General features: G+C 45.1%; 1 protein-coding gene across 6 annotated transcripts in view; it reads right to left on the bottom strand.

Moving 5' to 3' along the window:
* The window catches only part of PTPRA (protein tyrosine phosphatase receptor type A), a 164,016-nt gene that overhangs the window by 12,399 nt on the left and 124,027 nt on the right, over nt 1-27,590 (bottom strand). For all 6 annotated transcript variants that reach the window (XM_058685055.1, XM_058685052.1, XM_058685051.1 and 3 more), the window contains 11 exons: nt 24,299-24,389; nt 23,306-23,382; nt 13,663-13,699; nt 9,837-9,934; nt 8,359-8,478; nt 7,435-7,601; nt 6,799-6,934; nt 5,934-6,083; nt 4,680-4,773; nt 4,304-4,380; nt 3,701-3,835 (listed from right to left, as the gene is read on the bottom strand). In XM_058685055.1, coding sequence (XP_058541038.1) covers nt 3,701-3,835; nt 4,304-4,380; nt 4,680-4,773; nt 5,934-6,083; nt 6,799-6,934; nt 7,435-7,601; nt 8,359-8,478; nt 9,837-9,934; nt 13,663-13,699; nt 23,306-23,382; nt 24,299-24,389 — 1,182 coding nt within the window. The remainder of the gene's footprint in view (nt 1-3,700; nt 3,836-4,303; nt 4,381-4,679; nt 4,774-5,933; nt 6,084-6,798; nt 6,935-7,434; nt 7,602-8,358; nt 8,479-9,836; nt 9,935-13,662; nt 13,700-23,305; nt 23,383-24,298; nt 24,390-27,590) is intronic.

The following is a 27,590-nucleotide window of genomic DNA, read 5'->3' on the forward strand; positions in this document are numbered from 1 at the left end:
AGAGAAAAATGAGCCAGGCTGAGAGATAAGGTGCCATGAAAGTAAGAGACCGGGGGGAATAACAGATGTTAGCAAGGGAAGGATTATAATAATGACAAATCACAAAAACTCTAGAGAGAGTAGGGAGGAAGGTGAGAACATGAGTGGGGAGTCCCAGGCTGAAAAGTGGAGGAGTCGGTGGCTCTGGAAGAGGATTTTAACCACTTCCATTTTGACCTCAGTCTGTACTTTCTGATTAATTTTCTTTCCAGCTTCTCTCTTAACGCAGGCAAAAGATCCGGCAAGCAAAGCATCCAGGGATGGGAACTGAAATTATCCCTGAGGCAATAATGACTGCCATGACTTCAGCAAGACCCCACATGTCTGACCATGATCGACCTGACCTTTTTGCCCACCTGCACGTACCCACTGAACTTTGTCCCACAGCTTCCTTACATGAACCTAGAAATATTTTCAGCACTTGGAGATAGTCTTTGAGACGTTAGTCTGCTATCGTCCCAGTGTCGGCCTCACTGAAATAAATTCCTTTCTTGTTTCACCTCCACTCGTGTCTCTCGGTCTGTGGATTTTGTCAGTGGTGAGTGGTGAAACTGTCTGTGTCAGAGACGTGGAGCCAGGTGCTCTTATGCCCCCGGGCCCTGGTCACAGCTCTAGAGATTTGGTGGAGAGAAAAACTTAACTGGAGTAAGAGGAGGGAAGTAGTGAGGTTGGCGATCAGCAGATGGTAAGCAGGGCGGGACCCAGGGTTGAGATCTCAAAGGCAGCGCAGATATTGGCAGGGACAAGGCTGTGATTTGACGGGGTGGCTGAGGGAGCCGAGAGGTGGAAAGACCAAGAATAAGTGGGTCGCCCACGTGGATACTTACGCCTTCAAGAGCAGAGGCAGGCATCAGGCATAGGGGCCACTTAGGGGCAATAAGGCAGGTGTTAAAATCATCAGTAGCAGAGGATGGGAGATTGGGAATAGATGTGCTCAAGTCCAGCAGCAGAATACTTGGGAACAGGGCTTTAATCTCAGATTTATGTTTTCGGGTTATGGATTCTGGAAAAGATAGCCTAGAGAAGCTACAGCAGAAGCTTGTGTCTTTTCTCCTGCTGTCTTTAACTTCCTCCCCCTGGACAGCAACTAGTCTCTAGCATGGTCCGAGGCTGACAACGGTTATGGGGACACACACTTTATGGCAGGTGCCTAATGCAATCTCATTCTGCCGACACTGGGTAAGGGGCACACAACCTCGGGTTGGGCTGTCCTCATGCAGAAACTGCTGGAACTGCTCTGCCCACTCGGACGAACGGTCCAACTTACAGCTGTTGAGGGCACCCAGGCCTCACAAGCATCTTGGTGCCTATCCCTCCGGTTAGGATAGAGCAGAAAAAGAAAACAGGGAGAAGAGGACTCTGGATTTTAAGTTCTAATTCTTTTGGGATTTTAATGTATATAAAATTTACATTTTGGAATTAAGACTTTTTCCTTGGGAATTTAAAACCAGGCGTGGGCAGTGGTGGTGTCATGTTGTATAAATGCATCAGTTAGGCTTACTGTGTTTGCTTCCCTGGAGGCTACACTTGACAAGACGAACGGGAGATGGAATAGGAAGCGGAATTAGGTCTTAGGGGGGCAGTGAGGCCTTGTAAAGAATGTTATTAATATCCTGTTCTGATTCATTTCAGAAGCTTCTGAGGGCAAGAGCTGCTACCTGTCTCCCTGGCCCTGCAAAGACAGAGGCATAAGGCCGAGTGGTAGGTAAAGGGGAACGGGCCTCAATCAACTGACTAAATCCCTACGTATTTAGTGAGGTATTCACTGGGCCACATTTCCTTCCAGGGCAGTGGATGGAGACAGGATATTGTGCTTGCCATCCCGGCTCTTCTGCCTGCAGTGTGGGCCTGTCCATCATAGATCTGGAGGCAGGGGGCGTGGGGATAACCTCGTGCAGGTCTGTGGTTTACGTGCACCTTCCATCCTAGCTTGTCACAGAGGGCCAGGAGACACACACCTAGTTCCTGATGACACAGCAGCTCACTGCACAACTGCAGAGCCAGGAACTGTGCCCCAAAACTCCACTTCATCAGTATTGTCATTAATGATAGATGAAGACCCATGAAGTATGTCTGTTGATTAGAGACGTGATGGAAACCTGGAAAGAATAGCCAATGTGCTAAATGATTAAGCCTGAAAAAATTCTTGGCGCACAGAACAGCTGGGTGTGCAAATATGTATAAAACTGTATCAAGATTAAAATAAACAAACTGCACAAGTACAGAACGGGGAAGATGTAGCTGGTAACAACTAATGTAGGATGTATTTAGTAATTTTTATTTTCAATTGGTTGCAAATTCAGTGAGTCATAAGTGGGTGTCATCCTTAATTCTTCACCCTGCCCAGTCCATGCATCTCTTCACTATCTTTTGGGACAGACCCCTTGTCACCATCCCTGAGTCTAGGCCACCAGCAGTACTGCCACGACTTCCTCTCTGCCTTTGGTGTGCTCATTTCTGATCTGTCCTCACTCAGCCAGAAGGACTTCAAAAAACCCCCACAAATCTGATATTGTCAAGGGCTCTTAAACTACCCTATAAAGTCTAAACTCTTCACTGTGGCTCAGAAAGATCTTTATCACCAGGCCCTTGCTGGCTTCTCTCAATTCTGATCCCTGTAAGTCACGCGTCAGGCATAACGAAGCAACCATTTACTGCACCCTAACCACAGCAGAGAGAGTTTTTAAGATCAGAAACACTGTGTGAACACACACTGGGCCACCCAGCAGAGGTGGGGTGGGGGTGCGCAGAGAAAGAGCGATCTCTGAGATTCAAAGTGCTCAGTAGAGGCTGCACGGTGACTCAGGAACAGTGTTAAGAGAGCTCCTACACTGAATGGAGCTGACCTAAGGGGGCTTCTATGGTCCCTTATATTCACAGTTCCCAAGCAATTCTACTTTTTAAATGACTAGAGGACATTTTTCTTTAAAAGGTTTCCTTGTTGGGGCACCTGGGTGGCTCAGTCGGTTAAGCGACGACTTCAGCTCAGGTCATGATCTCACGGTTCTTGAGTTCGAGCCCCGCATCAGGCTCTGTGCTGACAGCTCAGAGCCTGGAGCCTGCTTCAGATTCTGTGTCTCCCCCTCTCTCTACCCCTCCCCTGCTCACGCTCTGTATCTGTCTCTCAATAATAAATAAATGTTAAAGAAAAAAAATTTAAAAGATTTCCTTGTTAACTGAACGTTAACTTATAAATATCCTTTTGTTGTTGCTGTTGTTATTTCTCAAGTTCCACTGTTTCCTTTACTGTAGTCTGCGAAGAGGCAACTCATCTTCCCACAGTCCTTTGGTTCATTTTTTTCTGGCCTGGAAGGCACCCTCTTCTTAGGGACACTCAGGAACTCCAAATCAGAGCCTCGGTCTGGCTCTGCATCCCTCATTTTACCAGCTCTGTCCCTGACAGGGGGGTGGGAGGAGGAGGTGTGCACAACGCTAGGCTCGGGGCGAACTGTATTCAGGACAGAAGTAAAATGGTGGGAACTGTCTGGGGACTCAGATCACACTGCCCTTCCAGTCCTGAGAGAAGCTCCAGACTGCCCACATATCAGCTGCTTGGATATGGCTCTTTGGGCAGTTTATGCCAAACATACCTTCTTAGCTCCCCTCCACCCCTTTTCCTGTGGTCTCTTTCTCCCACAGCCCAGGACCTCTTTGAGCTCACCTGGCCTCTCTCCTCCAGTTCTGTCAGCATCACGATAGAGCAGGATTTCCACTCCCAGATCATCCGCCAGAAGTCCTCAATGGTGTGGAGAAGAGGGCCCTGGCTGGCGATGTAGGAGTCCTTCTGTCGGTAGCCCTATGCAGGCCAGGTCAATGGTAGGAGTAAGGTGGTTTAATCAGGGAGGGGAGAGCAAAGAAGACAGGCCACTAGGATGGGATGGGGCTGCTTGGAGGCAAACTCATCCCAGGCAGAGCTCCCCTTTGGCCAAACCCTGTGTGACATGCTAGTCTCTTTTTAGGAGGGTGAGGGATGGGGGTTTGGAGCTGGGATGAAGAGAACAGATATGGGAAGGACCAGAGGCTTTTAGCCTTTGGTGTGTGCTATTAGCTTTCCCTCTAGCTATCACTCTGGTGTGTGCCCTCTGTTTCCTCCCCACCTTCTGCTCTGTGGGGCCTGGAAGACCTAGTGTACAGGTTGGTATCAGTTCTGTATTTGTTGACTGACTCAAAGACAACCCTCCCAAGCACTGGGAGGGTGGCACTGCGAGGCCCAGCTGAGTCTCCATGGAGGGCGGGGAGCTCTGGGGACACAGCCACCACTTACATCAATGAAGGATGCATTCACGTAGTCGGTGTTCTCCTCACCCCTCTTAACTGGAATGATCACTCTGTTGAATTCATCTGCAGGAAGGACAGCAGCTGTGGCTCCCCAACATCACCTCCAGGCTCTCTTTCAATCTCTCCTTCCCACCCATCCCAGCTGGGCAATAACATGCCTGTTCCCAGCGCAGGAGGGAGAAACCCTTTGGCCTTCATGCTTTTTCATTTCCAGAAGCCACTGAAGAACTGAGAGCGACAAGAGGCAGTGCCCTAATTCTTGTCTCCAAGGTGATCATTAATTAGTACCTGAGAAGTGGAAGGGGTGAAGGGGAAGGAGGGAACGGGACACTAAGGCTTTGGGATGGGGAGAGGGCTCTTACATGGAATGATCTGTAAAACCCGGTTCTTCTTCATGTTGGCTGGAAGGTTTCCAGTCCGCATCTTGTCATTCTGGATTTTGATTGATGTTAATTTCTGAATTGGGAAGGAGAGAGGAAACATTACTGCGCCCCATAACTTGGCAAGATGATGCCTTCACTGGACCTGCATCTCTAGGCTACTCTGGCGTCTACTGCTCCTCACTGGAGCCCTGACATCCATTTCCACATTTTCTTGCTGGAACCCAGTTCCTTCTGTCATAAGCTCAGTGAAGAAGCCAAAAACAAGTGTTCGGGAAACACTGCCTTGAGGGCTCCTGTGGACCCTTCTGGGATTCCCTGGGGCTGGAACTTTATGATCCTGGAGCAAGGATCCTGGCTTCATAGGAAGGAGTGTGCCTGCCTTTCCTCTCTCCCCGGTGCTCTGCCAGAGGAAGACTGGACTCTTTAGAAAACTTTATTCAAATGCAAATGTTCCCTTCTCCTGATTCTGAGGCTCCTTCTAGATCCATACTACTCAAAGTGTAGCCCAGAAACCAGCATCAGTTTCACTGTGTTAGAAATGAAAAATCTTAGGCCCTAACTCTATTTCCCCCTGCTGAATCAGAACCTGCACCTTAACAGGATCCTGTGGTAATCTGTGTGCCATTATAGTTTGAGAACTGCTTTAAGGGATGTGGTCTTTCCCACTGCAACCCAGAAATCTCTTCTTCTGGGAACACTTGTATTGACAAGGGTGTGACATATTCCTTAGGTGTGCTAAGAACCATTGTCCAATGGCACACAGCAGAGGTCAGCAATCTATGCTCCATGGGCCAAGTTTGATCTGCTGCCTATAAATAAACTTTTATGGAAACACAGCCATGCTCATTTGTTTACATAGCATCTATATGTAGCTTCTTTTATGTTACAGCAACGGTTTTAAGTAGTTGCAACAGAGACCACATGGCTTGCAAAGCCTAAAATATCTACTCTCTGGTCCTTACAGGAAAGGTTTGCTGTTCTTATGCATTATAATCACCTGTGTGTGGGGGTGGGGGGGCAGACTTGGGGACTTAAAAAAAATATTGCCTGTTTTTTCTTTCCTCCTAATACCACCAAGTGATTTTAACATACAGAATGGGTTGAAAGTGACTAGGGTATGAGTAAAGGACCAGAAACCCACATAACCCTTTAACCACCCACATACCTCACAAGGGGATTCCCCAGAGCACGTGAATCCTTCAGTCTGAATGAAGGAGTTCAGCTCCAACTCACCTTAAACTCCTCCTCTAATCCATTGTTGCTGGTCCCTGGGATTTTGTTGTAAATTTTCTGCAGATGTGTTTCTAGAGAGGTCACCTCTAGTTCTGTATCTCCGTACAGATAATGCTCCAGAAGGGCTTGGTATATGAAGACATACTGCATCTGAAATGCCACGATGCCCAAGTTCTCAGTTATACACAACATAGATCACACCCTCCCACCTCCAGTTCACTCCAGTCCACTTCTCCTTTGACCCTAGCAGGAATAAAATCATTCACTCTCGTCCCGGGGCAGGACCTGAAATGTATGAGTCCTTCTGGGGGTGCTTCACTTAGGAGGGAGGGTCTTACTCTGGCAGCCTCCTAGACTGGAAGCCTGGAGAGAAGGACAGATCCAATTCCTGCTCATTCTGACAACACACATTTAATCGTCTGAAGGGGTTGTCAAAATCTGGTGACACACAAAACCTCTGCCAGGCTCCCTTCCAGTGCTGTGCGCTTTGAACCCCATGCCCCAACTACAGAGCGGATTGCTGCTCTGTGGACACGGCCACTGCTGCTCCTGGACATGGCCAAGCTGTGTCACAACTCTGTGGGCACTGGTTCTCTCAGCTGCCTGCATGCTTCTCTTAGGACCTGTTCCTTATCCTTAGGAGTCTAGTGCAAATGACACCTGTGTTCCCAATTCCCGTAGGCACAACTTCCTCTATGCTCCGTGTCTCTTTTAATACATAATTTATAAGGGCCCTTCATTACACTGCATGCTGATCATTTACAATAACCTAGGAGCTGAGTAATCCATGAGGCTAGCAGATGTTTTGGTCTTGGAATGTGCCCCCCCCCCCCCCTCCGCCCCACCTTACCCACAAATCACTCACATCTGTTTGCACCATCTGGCAGCGCTGTGCCCGGATCCGGCTCACGAAGCCATACACGTCCACTTTCCGCTCTGTATGCATCATGTCCAGCATGGCATCAATGACAACAAAGGTACCTGTACGCCCTACACCCGCACTGTAGCCAGAGAGCAGGGGTGTTACTGGGACGGACAGCATGCCTTGTGGGAACATACAGGGAGGGGGCAGCATAGGCCAGGGCTCTTTCTTCAGGCCACTAAATTCTAATTCTGAATGATGACTAGCTGGAACTCTCATGGAGCCAACAATCCCACTGCACCCCGGACTCTGTACCTTTACTTATTAGGACCAGGGAACCTCGACACTTAGAAAGGTCAGAAGGCTCCAAGTACACAAAGCAGCACTCAATCTAGCTTTCTGGCTTCATAGCAGTGGTCTGCCCATCCCCAATCTTGGAGGACTACCCTTCCCTCTTTCCTCAAACGCTCTATACCCAGCACCAAAACTTGAGGAGTCTCTCTGGCTGCTGTCCCAGGACCCTAACAGCTGATCTGCTCTGTGCTAGCCCCCTCTCCTCAGCCAGGGCCCCCGTGCTTTCCCCTGCTCTAACCGTGGGAGAATATGGTATATGGGGAGCCAAGGGTCAGCCACACTGACCTGCAGTGGACCACGATGGCCCCTGCATACTGAGGGTTACAGGCTTTCACCTTCTTGAGGAACTTGAGCATGCCGATTGGGGTGAAAGGCACCCCAAAGTCTGGCCAGCTGGTAAAGTGGAACTGAGTGATGAGGCGCTGTGGCTTCCTGTTGGTCATGTCGCCCACCTGTGGAGTGAGGAGATCTTGTGTGTTGGCCCTGATAACCTGGGGTAGGGGAGTGCCAGGGGAGGGGAGGTGAGGCTTGGGGGCCAGGGCAGCTGTGGTGGTCAACGACAATGGGAAGATGAGAGTGAACCCACGGAAGTGTGAACTACGGAGACAGGATCTCTTCCCAGGAACCCCATGGAGGTAGGCAGGGCTGTTACTGTTATTCCCAGCGGACAGGTGTGAAACGTGAAACTCCGTGAAGCTGAGTGACCCCGTCAAGGTCTCAGAACTAGTTAATGGCAAGATCAGAACTAAAATGCAGGTCTCCCAACTCTTGTTAAGTCCCCTTTTCATAGCACCACACCACCCCGCAGCTCTGAAGGCAACTTTTGCTCAAGCCTCCAGGGTCACTCTGGAGGACCAAGAGGAGGGCCCACCATATCCTTGATGTCAGGAGCCTTTGGAGTAAGAAAGGAGAAGGTGGGTCAAGTCCCCGGAAGATTATACCACCTCCTGATGCACATACATCATCTCGATGATGATCAAACTCCATCTCAATAGTACTTTTTTTTCTCCCAGTCATGAAAATGCTCCTCCCTTAGCTTTGACAAAGTTCCTTGGGAGCCCAGATCTCTAATCTCAGAGTCCAAACATACCTCACACTCAGTGATTCCTGACCACCTTGGATAAGAGGGGGGATGACCCAGTCTGTTCCACTCTCTTAGTGGTCAGCAGATCCTAAATACAAGAGGAGAAAGGAGGAAGGAGGCCGTACCTGCTGAATGCAGAACTTTCGCACTGTGTAGTCCACCAGGACGGTCACATCCTCTACTGACACTCGGATATTCCCATAGGTCCAGCAGCCTTGGTCTGGCCAGTACTGGGCACACTTACACTGGAAAGGAACAGACACACATCACCTGATGACCTCAGACCTCCTGCCCCCAGCAGATGTGAAGGACCTGAAGGAAAGGAGCACAAAAGCCCAGACAGAAGTTCCCAGAGAAGGCCTCTTCTCTCACCTCCGTCAGCTGCAGACTTACTTAACTTCTTTTTTCAAGTCCCTCAGCTTCCATCCTGTTTAGCACTATCTCTGAAATTATACATAGCCCCAGCCCTATACTTCTTGCTCTTTCCCACCCCTGTTTCCTCAGTTCAGGGCAAATCAAAAGCTACTTTACCTACAAAATGTGCCCTTCCACTATGCCAGGTCATGGTCTAGGGACAGGCCTGCCTGATTCCCTGGAACCAGCAACCTGCTAAGGGGGTAACCAAGGCAGAGTGATGCCTTCTCTGGTGCCTGGACCTTGAACAGCTTCTGAGAGTCAGAGGTCAGGTTGGAGGAAACAAACCTACAGCCCAGCCCTAGTACCAACCCTCCTAAGCACTGTGCAACTGCTGATTAACACACTCAACACCTCAGAGTGGGGATCAAGGTAATTTAAGGGCCATTCTAGGAAAAGACTGTCATGAATGGGGGTTATTCTCTGGGGCTTGATCTAGAACTCAGGACTGGTTTTTTAAAAAATTTTTTTTTTTTTAACATTTTACATATTTTTGAGACAGAGACATAGCATGAACGGGGGAGGGGCAGAGAGAGAGGGAGACACAGAATCGGAAGCAGGCTCCAGACTCTGAGCCATCAGCCCAGAGCCTGACGCGGGGCTCGAACTCACGGACCGCGAGATCGTGACCTGAGCTGAAGTCGGACGCTTAACCGACTGAGCCACCCAGGCGCCCCTCAGGACTGGTTTTAGCCATGGCGCAGTGAAGGGCCTAGCCAGGCATGGACTTGGCAGCCACAGACACAAAAGGAAAAGGATCAGTCAGAAAGTTGAGTGCATGATCAGACCAGGGCCTCTGATTCCCTTGCACCCCACAGGGTCTCAGTTCATACAGTTTCCTCTGTTGACTCAGAGAAGGTGCAGGAAACCAGGGGAACAAGGGATTGGAGAAGCCACGGGGGAAAAAAGCTCCTCTGTAGCTTTTCTTGGCAAATGGCCCAACCTTTCCTTCAGGTTGTTTTGAAACCAGGGTGAGTTGTCTGACTATCAGACATAGGCAACATGCCCTAGGCACACCCCTGAAGTTCATCTGAGACTTCCAGGCCATAGGAAAGTCTGGTAAGCACAGTGGCCTGGGCTTTGTCTGATCGATGACTGGCACAGGAATCACAAAGGGTAGACAGCCCAGGCTCAAACACAGAGGAGTTCCTCTGCTAGTCATGCTGGTCTATCTAATGTCTCCACTCACCTCCTTTCTCTCCTTCAGGTTGGTCACCATGACAATGGTGGCTGTGTTTTGTTCCCAGATCATCCTCCAGAAATCATTCACTGTTTCTTCTTTTGGTCCTAAAGTAGCCAATAGCAAAGATGAGGAGAACACACACCAAGGGGAAGAAATCTGCTGGGAAATTGGGAACATTCATTCCTGACTTTTGGAAGCCTGTGCCCATGTGTCCCCAGCTAAATATCCAATCCATCAATCCATCCACCCACCTACTAACTGAACATTTCCCATCCACTCTGTACGTGCCAGGTACTTCACTAGGGAGTGAAGTTGGGGGGTGGGATGTTGTCGAAATGTAAAGGGAACATAAATAATGTCTCCCAAGGGTATTATAAATGAGGATTAGAAATCATGACTGCTTGCTAAATATCTGTGTTACTGGCCAGACAGTGAGCTAACTGCTTTGCATCTCATTTACTCCTTCCTATCACGTTCTAAGGTGGGTGTCGTTAGCCACAGAGAGGACAGGTTGATTTGCTCAGGCTAGAATTTAAAATTTACCGCAGTCCAGCCTTTCTGGGAAAGCCCCTGAAAGATTTCTTCATAAAAATGAGGGCGCAAACAAAGAGAAGGAAATGGGAGCTAACATAGGATAGAGGCTAATGGAATTCCCTGGGTATTGGTGAAGGGAAGGCTCAAGATGGGAGCTCTGAGGCTAGAGGGCAACTGAAAAAAGTTCTAGGAGGATCCCAAGATTAAAACATTAAATTTAAAAAGAATTAAACCTCATGTATCTGAAGGCACTGAGAGAAAATACATACTTTTAGAGGAGAGTCTGGGGGGAACATCATTGAATACTATGTACTTTAGCTGTAAATAATACTAGCACAGTAATAATAATGTAAATAATAAATATTGTCTTAACCCCAAATTGTGATTTAACTCTATTGGGAGGATGGGGAAAAAGGATTTGTGTATGCATGTCTGTCTGACTGAGTGTGAGGTAATCTGTAAGAGGATTAAATAAATTATCTATCCTAAGAAGTCACCAACAGATAAAAATGGCTGAATTAGAGTGAAAGGAAGAGGAAAGGGGGGGGGGGGACATTTTGTTTTTATATGCCTTGCAATACCTTTTTGACTTTCTTAAACTTTATATTCCCTTTGGTTAAAAAAAAATAGTAACAAGAAGAAAAACAAATAATGGCAGAAGTGGACACATGCCAAAAAGATGCACAGAGGCCTTGCCACTGCCTGGCAAGGTCAGGAAAAACCTCCTGGAGGTGGTGACATCTGAGCCATATGTTAGGCTCAGGTGGATCAGGTGGATCGGAGTTTAGAAAGGGGACATAGGGAGAAGAGGTGCTCCAGGCAGAAGCGCAGGGGATAGCAGCAAGAAAGAGCATGAAATGTCCAGGAATTATAAGGAGTTCAAAAAGGTGATTGTGGAGGGTACATGGAGTGGCAGAAGATACAGCTGGAAAGACAGGTAAGGTATCAGAATCTAAAGGGGTAGAGGTCAGACTAAGGCAGGCTTGTTCTATAGATAATGGAAAATCGTTAAAGGATTTTCAGGAGTTCTAACAAAAGTTTTCCATCAAGAAAGGCCATTTTTGTGGAAGGAACCCAAGAAGCAAGGCTGGGCCTGGAGGGCCAATCAGTAGGCTATGACAACACAGCTAGAAGAGATGACAGGAGTAAGACAGTGTGACAGAGAAGACAGATTTTGGAGAAAGAAATAAGAGGACCACTCATATTCAGAGAAAGGAACGGGTAGGAGATTTGGATGATCCCAAATCTGGCTTGGTTGATTAGATGGGTTGCATTCCAGTCATGGTGACAGCCAGAGAATACAGGAGAAAAAGCAGTTTGGGGGCTGAAGGAGAGGTATATTTTAGTGAGTTTCTTTTTTTTTTTTTTTTAGATTTTAAGTAATCTCTACACCCAATGTGGGGCTCAAACCTGCAACTCCAAGATCAAGAGTCACATGTCCCACCAACTGAACCGGCCAGGCGCCCCAAGGCATATTTTAGTTTTTGATGTGGACGGGTATGTGGAGGTATCCAGGTGAAGGGGTAGAAAATTAGTTTGAAAATGTGGCTCAGAAGCTCAAGAGAGGCAGTAGCCAGTAAAACAGGTAGGTATGAGATGAGGTCTCTCAAAGAGAATACAGAAGAGAAGAAAAGAAGGGGTCAAACAGAGAAACCTGGGGATCTGAAGCATTATGCAAGTTCAGATAGAAAAACTTGGGAGGAAGACTAAGGAAGAGCGGACGGAGAGGCAGACCTGAGAGAAATGGTGCCATGAAAGATAAGAATGGAGCTGCAAGAAAGTAGTCATCCACAGATTTGGGGAGAAACTATATCTAAGAGGCAGAAAGAAGAAAAGCCAGAGAAGGGATATTTAGAAAAGTGAGAAAAATCAAGAACTGAATGTCAGGGAATAACAGGGGAGAATTTCAAGGAGTGTGAAGTATTGGGGAGGGGTTCAAGAGGATGGGAGTCTGAGAAAAGGTGCATCAGAAAATCATAGGTGACCTTAATTCAATAAATATATTGAATATTGTTCAACAATAGCATCAACAAGGCCCCGTGGCAAATAGAGAGAGGAAGAGACTGCACATAGCTGTTCGTGCTAAAATGATCACTGAGCAGGGGGCAGTTGAGTTGGGCTTCAGAGGGGTAGACCTGACCTGATGGGTGGCTACAGAGGGTGAGAGAAAGCAGGGCCTGGTTAGGCAATGGCCCTCCCTAGTGGGAGACTGCAAGGGCAAGAAGGATCTAAGGTTTTTCCTAACCACCTTATTTTACCTCTCTATCTGTTTTATCTCTACCATGGTACTCATCCAATAGAATTTTCTGCAATGATGAAATGTTTCATATCTGTACTAGTATGTTAGTCTCTAGCCACATGTAGCTATTAGGCCTTAAAATGTGACTAGTATGTATAAGAAACTGAGTTTTAAATTTTATTCAATTTCAGTTAATTAAAATTTTAATTTTAAATAGCCACACGTGGCTAGTCGCTATTGCATCAGTATAGCTACTTATTGGAACTTGTTAATTTTGGTGTAAACTGTCCTCTACCAACTAAGGGCCCCAAAAAGGCATGAACCATATCCTGTTTTATCCCTTTACATATCCCCATCACCTAGGGCAGTGCCTGACACATAACAGAGAGTCAAAAAACATGTGCTGAATGACTAAAACAATGGACTTTGATGGACCACCAATAACATCCATTATTTTTTAGTGCTGCAAACATCGAGATATTTTTGCTAGGATCCCAAAGGTGGAAGACATGTGTTAAAACTCTGGACTATGGAAACGTGTGCAGAGCACGTACAAGGCAATGGCACTGGGTCCCTACTCTGAGGGTTCCTAGACCGCTTTTCTGTGAATAATAGATGAGCTCAGGCTGAACAACTGGGGGAGGAGATGAGCCAGCCTGGACCCTGTGAGGTGGCCAATCCTCTCCGGACACCGAATTCAAGTTCAAACTCTTAGCTGCCTGGCCTGAACCTAAGGTTCCCATAGGGCCCCCAAACAGAAGACCTCATCAGACTGTGGTGTGTGTGTGTGTGTGTGTGTGTGTGTGTGTAGCCTTTTCCAGTCCTTTTTATGCACATACAAAAAAGGACTACTTTTACAGGACCCCTGGATACTAAGTCATCAAGATGAAGGCCCTTAATTATAAATGTGCAAGGCAGACTGCATTTCTTTCAGGTGACAGTAATTACAGAAAAGTTACAGCATTCTGATTAATCTATTTAGCATTTGGAAGAAAAAGTCCAAGCCCACTAATGAGCTCATGGTTAAGCCTGAAAGTAAAAAACTGTCATTTACTTTACCTTGTGCAGCAATGAATTTGTTCTTTTCTTGGTAGCCCTGAGGGTGGGGTAAGAGAGGAGGGAGGGAGAAAAAGAAAGTGAGAACCAAGAATGGATAGGAATGAAATTCTCCAGACTCCCAACCAGTTAACAAAGCCTCTCTTGTGAAAAGGTCCAGGCCACTAACAAGATTTCCATTCTAGAAATTTCCAAAGGATTAGCTTTGGGTATCAGGAATCAAAGATTACAAAGATCACATGGTCTAGGTAGTCTTCTCAAAGGGAATTATTAATGAACACTGATGTTAAGAACATCCAAATACCAACTCGTAGGCTAGACTTTTTTTTTTTTTTTGGATGAATAAGTGTATTATTGTCTTTATCTGAAAAATCTTCATAGAAAATTGTGGTTTGGTTTATTAGTTCTCAGCAGCCCACTCCTCAGCTTCTAAGGAAGCTTGCCTTCTTCTGAGCTACCCCATCTTTCTGCTGGGCAACAGACATTCCGGGATGGTTCTACCTCTTCTTTTTTTTTTTTTTTTTTAATTTTTTTTTTTTCAACGTTTTTTATTTATTTTTGGGACAGAGAGAGACAGAGCATGAACGGGGGAGGGGCAGAGAGAGAGGGAGACACAGAATCGGAAACAGGCTCCAGGCTCCGAGCCATCAGCCCAGAACCTGACGCGGGGCTTGAACTCACGGACCGCGAGATCGTGACCTGGCTGAAGTCGGACGCTTAACCGACTGCACCACCCAGGCGCCCCCTACCTCTTCTTTTTAACTTCTTTCTTAGCCCTGCATCCAAACAGCAGGTGAAGGCACCGGGTTGACCTCAATGCTTTCCACATTGTATTCATCTCCAGTCACTTCTACTTGGCCTTTATAGATCTTATCCATGGAGATAAGCCTGGAGAAGCCTGCAGGCCAGCAGCAGGCCAGTACAATATGCTGCAGCATAACTTGTCAGGCCAACCTTCACACCACACTTGGGGAGTTCATGAGCATAAGCTGTATAAACTATCATGTCTCCTTCTATATGGGCATAAACAATCTGACAAATGAGATCTCTGTTGGTTACATGAACTATTATTCTGTATTTAGGTGTGTTGTACTTATTTTTATCCTGAATTACCAAGCGTTTCTGGGCATAGTAATCAGTTTTACCCTCTCGTTTTCTTCTAAATTTCACCTGGTATCTCTTGAAGTAAGCCTTATTCTTGATAACTTTAACAAACCCCATCCTGTGGAACAGAGACCTTTGTCCGCGGTTCACCACAGACCAGCAGCTAGACTGTTTCTGATGCTTTCTCAGCAGCTGACAATCTAGGTCTTAGTGTTAATGTTAATGGACAGGACCCCTCTAAGGCAGAAGCATATGTGGTGGTTCCAGGGATGAAGCTGGACCCTCATGAGGAAGGAAAAGGGGTTCTTCTCTTTTAAGGGATTATTTCTTTGATAATGTTTTACCCAGGTATACAAACATTTGGGGAATAGCCTGTGGGTATGTGGAATAGTTCCCAGTGTTAGACAATGGGGTTCTCCATGACAGGTAGTAGGAGACAAGAAGCAAAGGGGCCTGGGAATGCCATGTAACAGAAAAGGAGCCTCTGAAAAACTAACAGCTGGCAGTAACTTTCTTTTTCCGTCTTTGTTTTAGTTATGTATCTTTTCAACCTCTTGTTTAATGTAGTGTTCACTTGCGAAGTCCTAGGTAAGTGAAAATCATCTGATTTAAGGATTGTAAATCACCCTCTGCTGCTCAAAGACAGACATAAAGTGGGCAATGAGGAAGGAGGCAGCTTCACAGATGGGACACCATTTCACACCAAGAAAACGGTGTGGAATACAAGTGTGCAAGGCAGTAGGAGAAAAAAGGAGGGGGCCTGAGTCTGAGAAGCCACGTCCTATTCTAGTTCAAACCAGAGCAGGGCAGAGTTCCTTCCTAGCACAGTAGAAAGCTTTAGGCCCAGAACTAGACATGTTTAGAGTCAGTAATGAGCTTGGTAAAGTTTTTATTGAGAAGGGGAATTCACGTTTCTACAAATGTTTTTAATCATTGGAAGATGAAAACTGAGAAAGCCTTAACTGGCTGAGAAGCTCTTAGAGTATGTTAAGCCATGTCATATCCCTGCTCCACAAGAAGGCACTGCTAAATTCTCACAGGAGCATGTGGGCCATGAATAGTTAAAAAGCACTGTTGGAGGGCCCAGCCACAAAGTGCTTCCTGTCCCAACCAAGAGTATGCCATATGTCCCCTACGAAAGCATGCTGATATTGCGATATGGCAGCACTGCTTAACCAATAAGGTGTCACTAGAATGAGGCAAAACTACTGCTTTTCCTTGTGTTATGATCAAGGGAAAGATAAAATGTGACTGCCTGATTTCTGAGACATCTTAGAATTCTGAAATTCAAAACCTAGCTCGCTCCAGTAGCTACATTCCTATGAGTTAAAAATAAACACTTCTAAAGACCCTATATACTCTTAGACATCTAAGGTAAGACTCCAGGTTGAAAACCCACTTGCCAACTGTGTCACTGTCGGTTTCATCACCTCCTGTGACCAATGTCAGGTTTGCTTTCAGACCTTTGTGCTTTCCGAACCTCAGGTCTCACTCCCCCCCTGCTTGCTGCCACCACTCTATGGTGCTGGGAACCACGTCTCTTCAAGACCCACATTTCATCTCAGCTCTCTGTGAAAAGGGCTTGTTAAAGGGTTGCCAGGGGTGGAAATGGGGGTTAACTGTAAATAAACAATAAAGTTCTTTTTTCTTTTTTTTTAGGCAGGCTTCACGCCCAGTGCACAGCCCAACATGGGGCCTGAACTCATGACCTGGAGATCAAGACCTGAGCTGAGGTCAAGAGTCGGATGCTTAACTGAGCGACCCAGGTGCTCCAAACAATAAAGCTCTTATTGAGGCAAAATGTTCTATAAGAGGCAATAGCTAGGGGGTGAAAGTTTCTTTGAGGTTATGAAAACATTCTAAAGTTGGATAGTGATGATTACACACATCTGTGAATATACTAAAAACCACTAAATTGTACACTTTAATGGGTGAAAATTATGGTATGTGAATTACATCTCAATAAAATTGTTAAAAATGTTTTTAGGGGCGCCTGGGTGGCTCAGTTGGTTCAGCGCCTGACTCTTGATTTCCGCTCAGGTAATGATCTTGCGGTTCATGAGTTCAAGCCCTGCACCAGGCTCCATGCTGGCAGTGAGGAGCCTACTTGGGATTCTCTCTCTCTCCCCCTCTCTCATTGCCCCTCCCCTGCTCATGCTCTCTCTCTCAAAATAAACAGGCTTAAAAAAATGTTGTTTTTTTTTTAATGTTTATTTTTGAGAGAGAGAGAGAGAGAGAGAGAGAGAGAGAGAGAGAGAGAGAGAGAGAATATGAGTAGGGGAGGGGCAGAGAGAGAGGGAGACACAGAATCCAAAGCAGGCTCCACACTCCTGAGCTCTGAGCAAAGAGCCCAACGCGGGGCTCGAACTCACAGACTGCGAGATCATGACCTGAGCCAAAGTCGGATGCTCAACCGACTGAGCCACCCAGTCCCCCCACCCCCCAAATATTTTTATAATGCTGATGACAGCAGAACTGTTATCACTGCAATTCTGAATTCTACACTTTAAATATTTACGTTTTTATTGTATAAACTATTCTTCAATAGAGGGAAAAAGTTTGGTTAAGTGTGAATAACTGACAGCCCACAATAAATGTCCTCTATTTGTTTCAGCAAAGGACACTGTTTGCCCCTATACTCCAAGTCCAAAGCATATCTGCTCTTTATTTCCCAGTGATTTCTAACCCTGCTGACAACCTGATGCTTCCTCAATGCTTTCTTTATCCTTTTCCCTCTGAGATACTCTTCTCTCCTGGTCTCCCTCTGTGTCACTCATGAGCCCCTCTTGCTCAGTGTGCCTGGCAGAGGCTGGGGGGGCCCAGGCCCCACTTTTCTTTCACTAATGACTTCCAAGGCCATGGCTTTGGAATATCTCCTCTGAACTCCAGATCAATAAGACCAACTGTATGGTGGATACACCCATGTGGACCACCCTATACTCCATATACGCCCTACGGAGTATCACCCTATAGTCTCTCACATATACAATTAATCACCAAGTGCTAGATTCTACCTTTAAAGTTTTTACTTTGTTGCTTCCTCTCCAACCCTTCCATAGGCCCTCATTATCTGTACCCTGCTACTATCCAATTGGTCCCTCCTAAATCCATGTTGCACATGGTAAACCTAAATGATCAATAAACAAATGTGGCCATGTCACTCCTTGTCTTTAACGCCTTTAAACCTCACTGCCTAGAGAATTAATCAAAACCTTTAGCTGTACTGAAAATTTGCAGATACTGCAAGATGGCTCACTCAGCACCCAGTCCCACCTTCTTGTAGCTGGACTTTCTTACTATAGAGGCTGCGAAATGAAAAGCTATATTCCCCAGACTCCCTTGCAGCTCAGTTCTGTGTAAGATCTAGTTTGTTACTAGCAGATGCTCCCATACCAAATCTGGGGCAGAAGTAAATAAGCAATGTGAGAAGGTGACTGTGCTAGAGGGTCTTTGGCCAAGTATGGCAGCAGAAGCATCCAGTTCTGTAGCACCTGTGCAGAGGTTTTCAAGTCACATGGGATAGCTGGGCTCATCTACAGCTGCTCTGTTCCTTGCTGACAGCACCTTAGCTTGATTCACTGGCTCTCCCACAGATTTTGTGAGCTACCCAGTCAGTATCTTATAATAAACCCTTTCTTGACTATGAGGGTAGATAAAAAGTGGACTCTGTTGTCTGCAACTAAGAACCCTAGTGGACACATCTAATATTCAGTGCCTTCTAAGATGCAGTCCCTACCAATTCCCCCATGATTTCCTATCTTTTTTTTTTCTTTTTTTAAATTTCCCATCTTATACCTTATAATCTAAGATTGCAGTTTCCAGTCTCTGACTTTGCTCATGCTTCTCCTCTTGCTTTGAAGTTTCTGCCCATCTTTCTTCTCTTGATCTCAGAGTTACCCTTCAATATTTAGCTCTACTGGATCACCAAGTTGTCTGAATGGTTCTCTACTAAGCCCCACAGAACTTGGCAATACTAGCTTCATACACATTGCTCACTAAAGGAAATGGTCTGTGTGTCGTAACAGGGACCAAATGTTATCTCTGTAACCTTTAAGCCTACCCACACGGTGCTCCGCACAAAGCAGGTGCTCAAAAAAACCCGTGGACCTAAATCTTCTTTAATCCCTGACCCTTACTCATAGTTAACCTTAAGCTTTTTCCTGCCTTTCTACTTTCACTGAGATCGTAAGGGTCCGAAATTTAACTCTCTTCATCTAAACTTTCATCTCACCTGTTAATAACTCTTCAGTAACCATCAAAGCATTATAGGATGCCCCAACGTGAGCTCCAACTAAGCATAGTCAAAGGAATGGTCTTGTTTCCTCCTAGACCCTTACTCACCACCACCATGAATAAACCCATCTTACTGTTTACCATCTTTAACATCCAACTTTTTTTTTTTTGAGCAGCAGGCAAAAGTTTATTAGAGTATAACACCAGAAAGGAAGAAAAGTAGAAAGCTCTCAGAAAGGGGACATTCGAAAGTGAATGTCCTTAACATCCAACTAATTTTTGACTGTCTTCACCCTCAAGGCAGGGAGGAGGCAAACTGATTACGGTGATACACAATGCTGGTTACCAACTAAAAAAGCCACTCTTCCCTTTCTTCCTTGCCATCAGAACCATGATTTTGTTTGGATATTTACTTTCCACTGGCTTGTAAGGTGACCACTCCCAGCTTCAGAAGGGTAAATCATGGTAATTCTCAATGCCCTATCTAGTGACTAGAGACAGGTATAAGCATGTGATCCAACCCTGGCCTGCTGACCCTGAAGAGCATGGTGCTGCAGAAGCTTCCGGAAAAGGTCACATTCCCTAAAAAGGGTAAAGCATATGCAGAAATGTTCCCCATCTATGCTGTTTGTTGTATTTATAAAGAATGCTTGGAACTGCTGCAGCCATCTTGTGACCACAAAGATAATGTGGACAGGAAGAAGGTAAGCAAGTAGAAAGATGGAAGCATCTGGGTGCTTCTTAAGAAAGTCACGGACTCAGCCAACGCTAGAACTGGCCTACAACTGTCTTCAGATTATATGAGATAAATACATGTTCCCATCTAGACCACTTTTAGTTGAGTATTCTTTTATCTACACATGGATACATTCTATAGCAATATATTGCTATATTCTTCCGTGTAACAGTCAAGCTGTTCCTCCCATCCCCTTCATCACAATCCTTGAAAGAAGCCTGGGAATCCCAGCTGATCACTAGCCTTTCTTTATTTTCCTTATCTAGCGGCATCCATCATGTCTCTTCTAGGCTGCCTTTCCTTCCAGCTATAAACACATGACCATCGTGTTAAAAACATACGAGAATGTCAGCAAATCTACTCCAGTGAGCATGTCTGGACTGCTCCATTTCTGAAGTTCACCCAATAGCCTATTTGTTGGGTAATCTCTTGTTCCTCCATCTTTCTCCTTGTCTTATCCCAAGATTGTTCTTCCACCTTCTCAAGACCTAGAGTTCCTTGACCCCACCACCTTTCCCTAGTGCAGTTCATTCCAAATGTTACTCCGTTTCTCCGTTTCTCTACTGAACCTCTAGCACATGGCTGACTACTTGAAGCAGCCCCTTTGTCTGAATACCACAACTTCTCTGCATATTACCAATCCTAGGGTACAGCTAGAGAAAAATCACACAACTGAGGCCGTACACATCAATGGTTTCCATCTTGGCCCCTCACTGCAGCTAGACATGCCCTTTTTTTTTTTCCTTTCACAGTGTTCTTTCTTACTGATCTCAGAAGCTACTCTAAAACTTTCATTACTCTAATGTCACAGTCCAATCCCCTTTTTTCCACCAGATAACCAGCACTTGACTTCTTAGAAAACAGATGTGGGGCACCTAGTGGCTCAGTCGGTTAAGCATCTGACTCCTGATTTTGGCTGAGTCATGATCTCATGGTTCATGACTTTGAGCCCCACATTGGGCTCTGTGCTGACAATGCAGAGCCTGCTTGGGACTCTCTCTCTGCCTCAACCCTGCTCGCATGCTCTCTCTCTCAAAATAAATAAATAAACTTAAATACCCACATCTACAAACCATCTCTATCTATTCAATATTCTCCTTTACCATCAATCTCAGGGGAACAAATGCCGTTTCTCATGTTCAATGCTAATCTCTCCATCAGTATTCTTTTTTTTTTTTTTTTTTTAATTTTTTTTTTTTCAACGTTTTTTATTTATTTTTGGGACAGAGAGAGATAGAGCATGAACGGGGGAGGGGCAGAGAGAGAGGGAGACACAGAATCGGAAACAGGCTCCAGGCTCCGAGCCGTCAGCCCAGAGCCTGACGCGGGGCTCGAACTCACGGACCGCGAGATCGTGACCTGGCTGAAGTCGGACGCTTAACCGACTGCGCCACCCAGGCGCCCCTCCATCAGTATTCTTTAAAAAAATTTTTTTATATTTATTTTTGAGCGAGAGAGACAGAGATAGAACGTGGGCAGGGGAGGGGCAAAGAGAGAGGGAGACACAGAATCAGAAGCAGACTCCAGGTTCTGAGCTGTCAGCACAGGGCCTGATGCAGGGCTCGAACTCATGAGCCGTGAGATCATGACCTGAGCCGAAGTCGGCTTAACCAAGTGAGCCACCCGGACGCCCCCCATTTTAGCCCTTTTTTAGTGTACGGTTCTGTGGTATTAAGTTTATTTTCACTGCTGGGCAACTATTACCACCATCCACCTCCTGAACTTTTTCATCTTCCTCAACTGAAACTCTCTACTCATTAAACAATTCCCCATTCCCCTCTCACCTCAGCCCGTGGCAACCACCACTCTACATTCTGTCTCTATGAATTTGACTACTGCAGGTACCTTGTGTAAGTGGAATCAGAAAATATTTGTCCTTTTGTGGCCAGCTTCTTTCACTCAGTATAATGTCTTCAGAACTGTAATGTGTCAGAATTTCCTCCTTTTTTTGAGACTGAATAATACTCCACTGTATGTATATACATTGTACTTATCTATTCATCCACTGATGGACACTTGGGTTGCTCCCACCTTTTGGGTACTGTGATTAATGCTGCTGTGAACTGTGGTGTGCAAATTCTATCACTGTTCTCTTCACACATCCTGCTTCGGTAGTCAGGTTTGCTCTTGCTAGCTTGCGGTCACTTTCCCTCTCTCTTTCTCAAACTTTCTTTACTGGTTCCTCACAGCCCACAAAATGTACTCAAGTCTCGGGGTGCCTGGGTGGCGCAGTCGGTTAAGCGTCCGGCTTCAGCCAGGTCACGATCTCGCGGTCTGTGAGTTCGAGCCCCGCGTCAGGCTCTGGGCCGATGGCTCGGAGCCTGGAGCCTGTTTCCGATTCTGTGTCTCCCTCTCTCTCTGCCCCTCCCCCGTTCATGCTCTGTCTCTCTCTGTCCCAAAAATAAATAAAAAATGTTGAAAAAAAAAAATTAAAAAAAAAAAAAATGTACTCAAGTCTCTTAAACCATTTCTGTAAACATTCTCTAAATCGCCACTAAAAAATCCCCTCCCGGTTTCAGCTCTTCCCTCACAGCTAACCAGACTTACCTGGTGTCAGATATTCCTGCCCTGTTCTCCCATACTTTTACTAAAGATAACAAGACCTGCTTTTGTTCTTAGTCATCTGAGTAAGTTCAATAAAGGATTCACCGACTCTTATAGAAAAGTACACATTTAGATTCAGATTTCTGCATGGGAAATCTCTGGGAATGATGACAGGGTAAACATAAGAATACACATGAAACTACCTGGTCTTTAAAAAGAATTTTTCGTGGGAATGCAAGCTGGTGCAGCCACTCTGGAAAACAGTATGGAGGTTTCTCAAAAAACTAAAAATAGAACTACCCTACGAGCCAGCAATTGCACTACTAGGTATTTATCCAAGGGATACAGGAGTGCTGTTTTGAAGGGACACATGCACCCCCGTGTTTATAGCAGCACTATCGACATAGCCAAAGTATGGAACGAGCCCAAATGTCCATGGATGGATGAATGGATAAAGAAGATGTGGTATGTATATATACAATGGAGTATTACTCGGCAATCAAAAGAATGAAATCTTGCCATTTGCAACTACGTGCATGGAACTGGAGGGTATTATGCTAAGTGAAATTAGTCAGAGAAAGGCAAAAACCGTATGACTTCACTCATATGAGGACTTTAAGGGAAGGGAAACAAAAATAATATAAAAACAGGGAGGGGGACAAAACAGAAGAGACTCATAAATCTGGAGAACAAACAGGGTTACTGGAGGAGTTGTGGGAGGGGGGATGGGCTAAATGGGTAAGGGGCACTAAGGAATCTACTCCTGAAATCATTGTTGCACTATATGCTAACTAATTTGGATGTGAATTTAAATCAATCAATCAATCAATCAATCGATAAATAAATAAATAAATAAAACAAGTTAAATTTAAAAAAAAAAAAGAATTTTTCAGTTTCTTAAAAAAATTAGACTCCTTAGGGAAAACTTGCAATCACAAATACTCCTTCTAATGTGCAGCTGGGAAGGAGCCAGTAGATGGTAGCCAATGGTCATTGAAGGTAATAATGAGAAAAGCTCAAGTTCCTTACATTGATGAATGAAGCATTGATGTAATCAGAATCTGGAACTCCTTCAACTGGTGTCAGATGGACTCTAGAATGATCATCTAGAAAAAAAAATTAACGTTTCAGTTAACGATACAACCACGCCGGTTGAGACATCTGTGCCTATGTGCACAGAGACACACATGTATTAAGATGTCAACGCAGCACTGTTTATAACAGCAAAAATTTGGACACATCTCAGCTATAATTCAGGGACTAGTTAAATAAATTAAGATATATTCACAACATGCAACAGTAAGCAGCTGATAAAAAGGAAAGTGAATGCTTCTGTTTCTTGACAGATGAACTGCCAATATACACCATTAAAAGAAAAAAGTCAGAACAATGTAACCAGGATACCAATTACATTTAAAAAAATTATGTAATATGCATATATTCATATATTAATAAGAAAACTTCAGTATCTATAAAGGCCTAGTATAGTGATCTCTATTATAGTATGTACCCAAAAATACACCAGAAATTTTTTTAAAGGATATTTTTTGAAAAGGCAATTATAAAAACAAAGCACAGTTCAACATTTTGCTCTCCCATCCCACTGGATTATACACACCCCATTTTGGAGACCACTGGCCTAGACAAATGTCTGTTAGGTTATAAATCAACTGACTAGCAATGACTAACTCTGGGAAGGGGTTAATGAAGAGAACTCTGTATTAGGATTTCATTGCGATAAGCACTACAAAAACCTGTAACAACCACATACTTCCTATCTGGTCCTGGTGAAATTGCTCCTCTTGACCCAGAAACTTGAGGCCTATGGGCAAGCTCCTCATTGAACTTGATGAGCACCTGTGGTCACTCTGGGGTCCACAAAGGCTCTCCCAACCCAAAGGTTTGACCCTACTCTTATTACCAGCTCTCCTATGATCAACCACGAGATTCTTTCCATCCTCAAAAAATCGGGCTAGAGATGCAGTTTCAGATTACACGCCAGGAAACTCTATGAACACTCACAAGGCAAGATGTTGACATATCGATTTTTTTCCTTGTTTTCCTCCTTGGAGGCAGCTTCACAGGTGGCTTGGATAGGACAAGCAGGGAGAGCCTAAAAGGTTAAGAGAAATTACAGGAAGTTACTAACAGGGATAAATACCAAACATGCCAAATGCTGCACTATCCCCCAACCTGACAGCAAGTTGTACCCTTACTTGGGGGAAAAAGATGGGCCCAGGGAATACTTGCAGCCTAACACAGAGAGTGCACCTCTCCTCTAAATATAGCCTGCAAGCTCCTTAGAGTTTAACACCAAGAATCCTCAGGGGGCAGAATACCCTTTCTGTTACTAAAAGTGCAGCATGCTCTTTATATGATTACTGAGTGGTTAGGGATCTGTTACAATGCTGGGTCAAAATGGGCCACCCCTGTAAACAGGAATGGGGACAGAACTGAAGGGATGGGCCATTTATCCCCATGTTAACCAACATGCAAAGATGAGAAGCATCTCAGAGTGAACCACGCAGGAGGGGTCTGGATGGTCAGCTGAGTTAAGCCCTCTCTAGGGACCTGAAGGGTATGGCAGCCCCGTCTCCCGTACCACGTGGCAAGAAAGCAAGGACAAGCAGATGGGTGGGAGAGCATTCACATGGACACAGCAGTTAGGAAGCAGAGGATCTGGGTTAAGTGACACTGAATCTGCACCATTTTAGCACTGGGAAGTGTGTGGGTAGAAATAAATGGTTTGACATGAGATAGTCTGGATTGTATGAACTTGAGAAAATCTGTTAAACTTTCTAGGACATTTCCTCATCTGTACAACTGGGCTAATGATATCTGCCACATGAGGAGTAAATACCATAATCTCATGTCTGGCACGGAATAAGCGTTCAATAAATTAGTTTTACAGGAGTGGGAAGCTAAGTGTTATTAATTGAATTGCTTTCTTCTTACATGCTCCATATATTCAAAATTCAGAAAGCAAAAAAAAGAAAGTTTCAAATTCCAACCTAGATAACCTTTCTGACAAATGATTTGGAAATATGTTTTCTGAGCCTTAAAAGTATCCATGCTCTTGACGTAGCAACTCTACTTCTGAGAATCTAGCCTGAGGAAATAAAAATCTTTGCTCAAATTATTTCCTTTATCATTGTTTGGAACGACCCAAAACTGAAAACAACCTCAGTTTTCAACAGTAGGGGAACAGTTAAGTAAATCATGGTTCATGTACTACTTTTCATTTATTTTTGTTGACAGATATACGTTATGTACCTATTAGGTGCTGGGATAAATACAGAGCCAACAGTAGTGAATCAGTCATATACACAGTCCTTGTTCTCAAGGACAGTACAAACTTGTGAAAGACATTAAACAAATAAAACAAATAAATATAAATTACATACCATGATAAGTACAATGAAAGAACAGAATGTTACTACAGAAAGTATCAGAAAGCCTAAGAAATACCCAAATTTAGATTAAGGGTAGGTCTCGATGAGGAAGGAGAAGTGTGGAAAGTAGTATTCTAGGTACAGAGACCAGCATCTGTGATGACCCAGAGGCAGGAGAAGGCCTGGCTGTGTGAGGCGAATGAAAGGTTAGTGAGGGCATTCGGTAGACAACGTGGAATGTGGTTGGTGAGAATGGCAAGAGGAAGTGGAGGGGAGAAGCTTGGCAAGGATAGTATGTACAATTCCATGTAGGTCCTTGAACAGAGGGTTTGAATTTTATTTTCAGCGTATGAGAAAACCATGTAAGGCTTTTCAGCTGTACTCCAACTTACATGCTAAAGAATCGCTCCGGCTGCTATGTGGAAAAGGGACCAGTGGGAAGGCAAGAACGGGAGCATGAAGGATGATGGTACAAGGAAAGATGCATCTGACACATATTCTGGAGTTAGAATTAGAGATGGGAAGGTGGGTTGGGAAGAGAGAGACAGGAATAAAGGATGGCTCTCAGGTTTCTAGCTTTGAATATCAAAGAAGTGTATCATTAAATAAAAGAAATGCCAGCCTAAACGCAACAAATTTTTCCAGACAGATGCAAAAGCTTTAAGAAGAGAACAAATACACTTCCCAGGAACAAGCAAGATCACGGTAGGAGAAACTAAAGTGGGAGACCCTAACAGGAGTCAGGGTCTCATAGTCCACCTGCCTTCACTCGCTCATGAGAATGTCCTTTCAGAGTTAAAGCCCTGCAGGTTCTGCAGGTCATTTTACGGAGAGAGGCATTTCCTTACACCCTGCGCTGCCGATACCTAAAGGGGAAAAGGGAGTTTCCTGGGCTGGACTCTTGCACATGGAACAGAGACCTGACTGAAGACTGGAATTTCCCAGTTCACTCCCGGTTTGCCTTCTCTTCTTCCAGACAGGCTAGATGTCCATAGGTTTCCACCCTGCTACAGGGCGGGATGAGATACAAGTCCTCATGACAAGCCAGAGACATTATTTTTCTGTACACCCCTTGTCTAAAATGATGTAGAGCACAAGTAGTGACAGCAAGACTCTTGAAAATAGGCCTCAGGGGTCAGTGAGGACAATGACCACACCTTATAGTCCAATCAGCATTCCCGGCTTCCCATAGTGACGATGCAGGAAAACTAGGTCTCCAGCAAGGCTGAGACCCCTAAAAGGAAAGTTAGGGAGAAACAGGCACCATTGTTTGGCAAGAGAAAAGAAAGGGCCTGACCCAGAGAACTTGGTGCTACATGCAAAGGGTCACGCTGAAGAATCCAGGGCAGGGGTGAAAACAAGGTGGGGGGCGGGCGGGGAACTCTATACTTTCAGTTTCTACTCTGAAAAACCTAGTTCACGGAGCGAGGCACAAGCATCTGAACCAGAAGGCTACCAGATGTTAAAATCTCTAGAAACACTAGGTGGCATCAAAGACCATGTCATCCCTTGCTTAAGCTCTTTCTGGAAGCCAGGCTATGAATGAAATCATTTTTTTTAAATGTCAAGTTTAAAAAAAAAAAAAAATGTTTTCAACTTTTATATTTATAAAAAAGGATATCCATTGCACAATTTAAGTCTATTTATTTATTTTCGAGAGAGAGAAAGAGAGCAAGCAGGGGAGGAGCAGAGAGAGAATCCCAAGAAGGCTCCTCACTATCAGCCCACAGCCTGATGTTGGGCTTGAACTCACAAACCCTGAGATCATGACCTGAGTCAAAACCAAGAGTCAGATGCTTAACCGACTGAGCCACCCAGGCGCCCCTCCATCACACAATTTAACTTAGAAGTTCTCTATGGGCCCTTCCTCTTCATATCCTCTTCCTTTTCCTCCCACAAGTAAACGCAGAATTTTGTGTTTA

This window comes from Neofelis nebulosa, chromosome 9, assembly GCF_028018385.1.
Source record: "Neofelis nebulosa isolate mNeoNeb1 chromosome 9, mNeoNeb1.pri, whole genome shotgun sequence".
NCBI lineage: Eukaryota > Metazoa > Chordata > Mammalia > Carnivora > Felidae > Neofelis > Neofelis nebulosa.